The following is a 1425-nucleotide window of genomic DNA, read 5'->3' on the forward strand; positions in this document are numbered from 1 at the left end:
GCCTGAGATCAAACCAACTTCCGCGTTGGCAGATTTGGCAGAATCATCTCTGGACTTGACTTTGTCTCCGACACGTTGGCAAGCTGCTGTCACCATGACCAAACAACAGTCTCCCTGGCTAATCCAACTAAGACTTTGCTGCAACAATAAAAGTGAGCAGCTTTTATGAAAGAGTATATGAAACCACAAAGGCCTTCACGGGCGGTTAATCCGTCGCCATTATTTTAAAGGGCAGTCATTTTGGATTAATGCTTTCTTGCTTTCACCTGTTCGAGGAAATCCCACTGTTTCTTTATCAGTGGTCCGAAGTGGGAAGAAGACTTTAATTAACTCGTGTGAAGACAACACACTCGGACACTGCATGGGCTCTACTCAGCTCTGTTTTACTACTTTCAGCTAATTTCCCGGGCACAATGGTAGAAACCCTGATGACGTGAGGACCCGGCAACGTGGACAAACATCCCAAATAGTATAAAAGAGCAACCTATGATCTTCAAGTCACAACAAGAAATCCAGACATCACAAGAGAGATTCCTCCACAAAAGCCTGAGCGGTCTCCAAAAAGATCTTTACCATGAGACAGTCCCTCATGTCCGTCATCCTTGCCGCTGCGCTCTTGCTGCACTCTTCTTCTGCGTCACCCGTGGGCCTGGCAGAAGACAGCTCCTTGGAACAGGACACCTTCACCTCCCTGCTGAGCGAGGAGGTGACGGACAACGGCCGGGGCGAGACAGGTCCTGTCACTGATGGCAAAACCAGAGGGTCGAAGGTCATCGTCGTTGCTGATCCGAGTCTCTGGCGGGAACTGCAAGTGCTGCGCAACGTCATGCCCCTCTACAAGCGGCGAGCTGATGATTCAAGCCAGACCAGCGAACACAGAAACGCTGGCCAGGACCTGAACCTCCCCATCCTGAGGCGGGACACCATGAGGTGCATGGTGGGACGAGTGTACCGGCCATGTTGGGAAGTCTAGGACAATTTGCTTGTCAAGGTGCCCAAACAGAGGTGCGCGACCACATCTTTTGTTACCTTGTCCTGAACAGTAATACATCCTAGAATTCTGTGTATCCACATTCACTTGATTGTGGAATAAAAACGATTGTATTCTGCTGTATGTTGCGTGTGTTTATTGTCAGTATAGGGGTATGCTTTGGAACTGGTAATTGGTTGCTCATGAATATTCCAAGAGCAGGCGGGACTGTTCATCTTAAATTTCTATCTGTCAAGACCTTGTGGTATTGTAGTGGTTCACACAGCTTACCTTTGTGCAACTGGTGCGCACGATCAATTCCAAGACAATGCACAACTGGTGCCCTAAGATAGCCGCTGTGACGGAGTGAGGTTATCTGTCTGCTTAGCCAATGTCCACTAACACGGACATTTTCAAAAAAGGAGTTAAAAAAAAATCTCTGTTCACATAAAGCC

General features: G+C 48.1%; 1 protein-coding gene across 1 annotated transcript; it reads left to right on the forward strand.

Annotated features, from left to right (window-relative positions):
* The first annotated feature begins 518 nt into the window (after positions 1–518).
* Positions 519–1064, forward strand: pmchl (pro-melanin-concentrating hormone, like). The gene has a single exon (XM_054757316.1). It carries the CDS (start codon positions 575–577, stop codon positions 971–973), a length of 399 nt encoding a protein of 132 aa, XP_054613291.1. The 5' UTR covers positions 519–574; the 3' UTR covers positions 974–1064.
* The last annotated feature ends 361 nt before the right edge of the window (positions 1065–1425 follow it).

Source organism: Dunckerocampus dactyliophorus, chromosome 17 (genome assembly GCF_027744805.1).
Source record: "Dunckerocampus dactyliophorus isolate RoL2022-P2 chromosome 17, RoL_Ddac_1.1, whole genome shotgun sequence".
Classification (NCBI taxonomy): domain Eukaryota; kingdom Metazoa; phylum Chordata; class Actinopteri; order Syngnathiformes; family Syngnathidae; genus Dunckerocampus; species Dunckerocampus dactyliophorus.

What these genes read in the sequence shown, in the direction of transcription:
- pmchl (XM_054757316.1), top strand. Translation starts at nt 575, where the DNA reads ATGAGACAGTCCCTCATGTCCGTCATCCTTGCCGCTGCGCTCTTGCTG.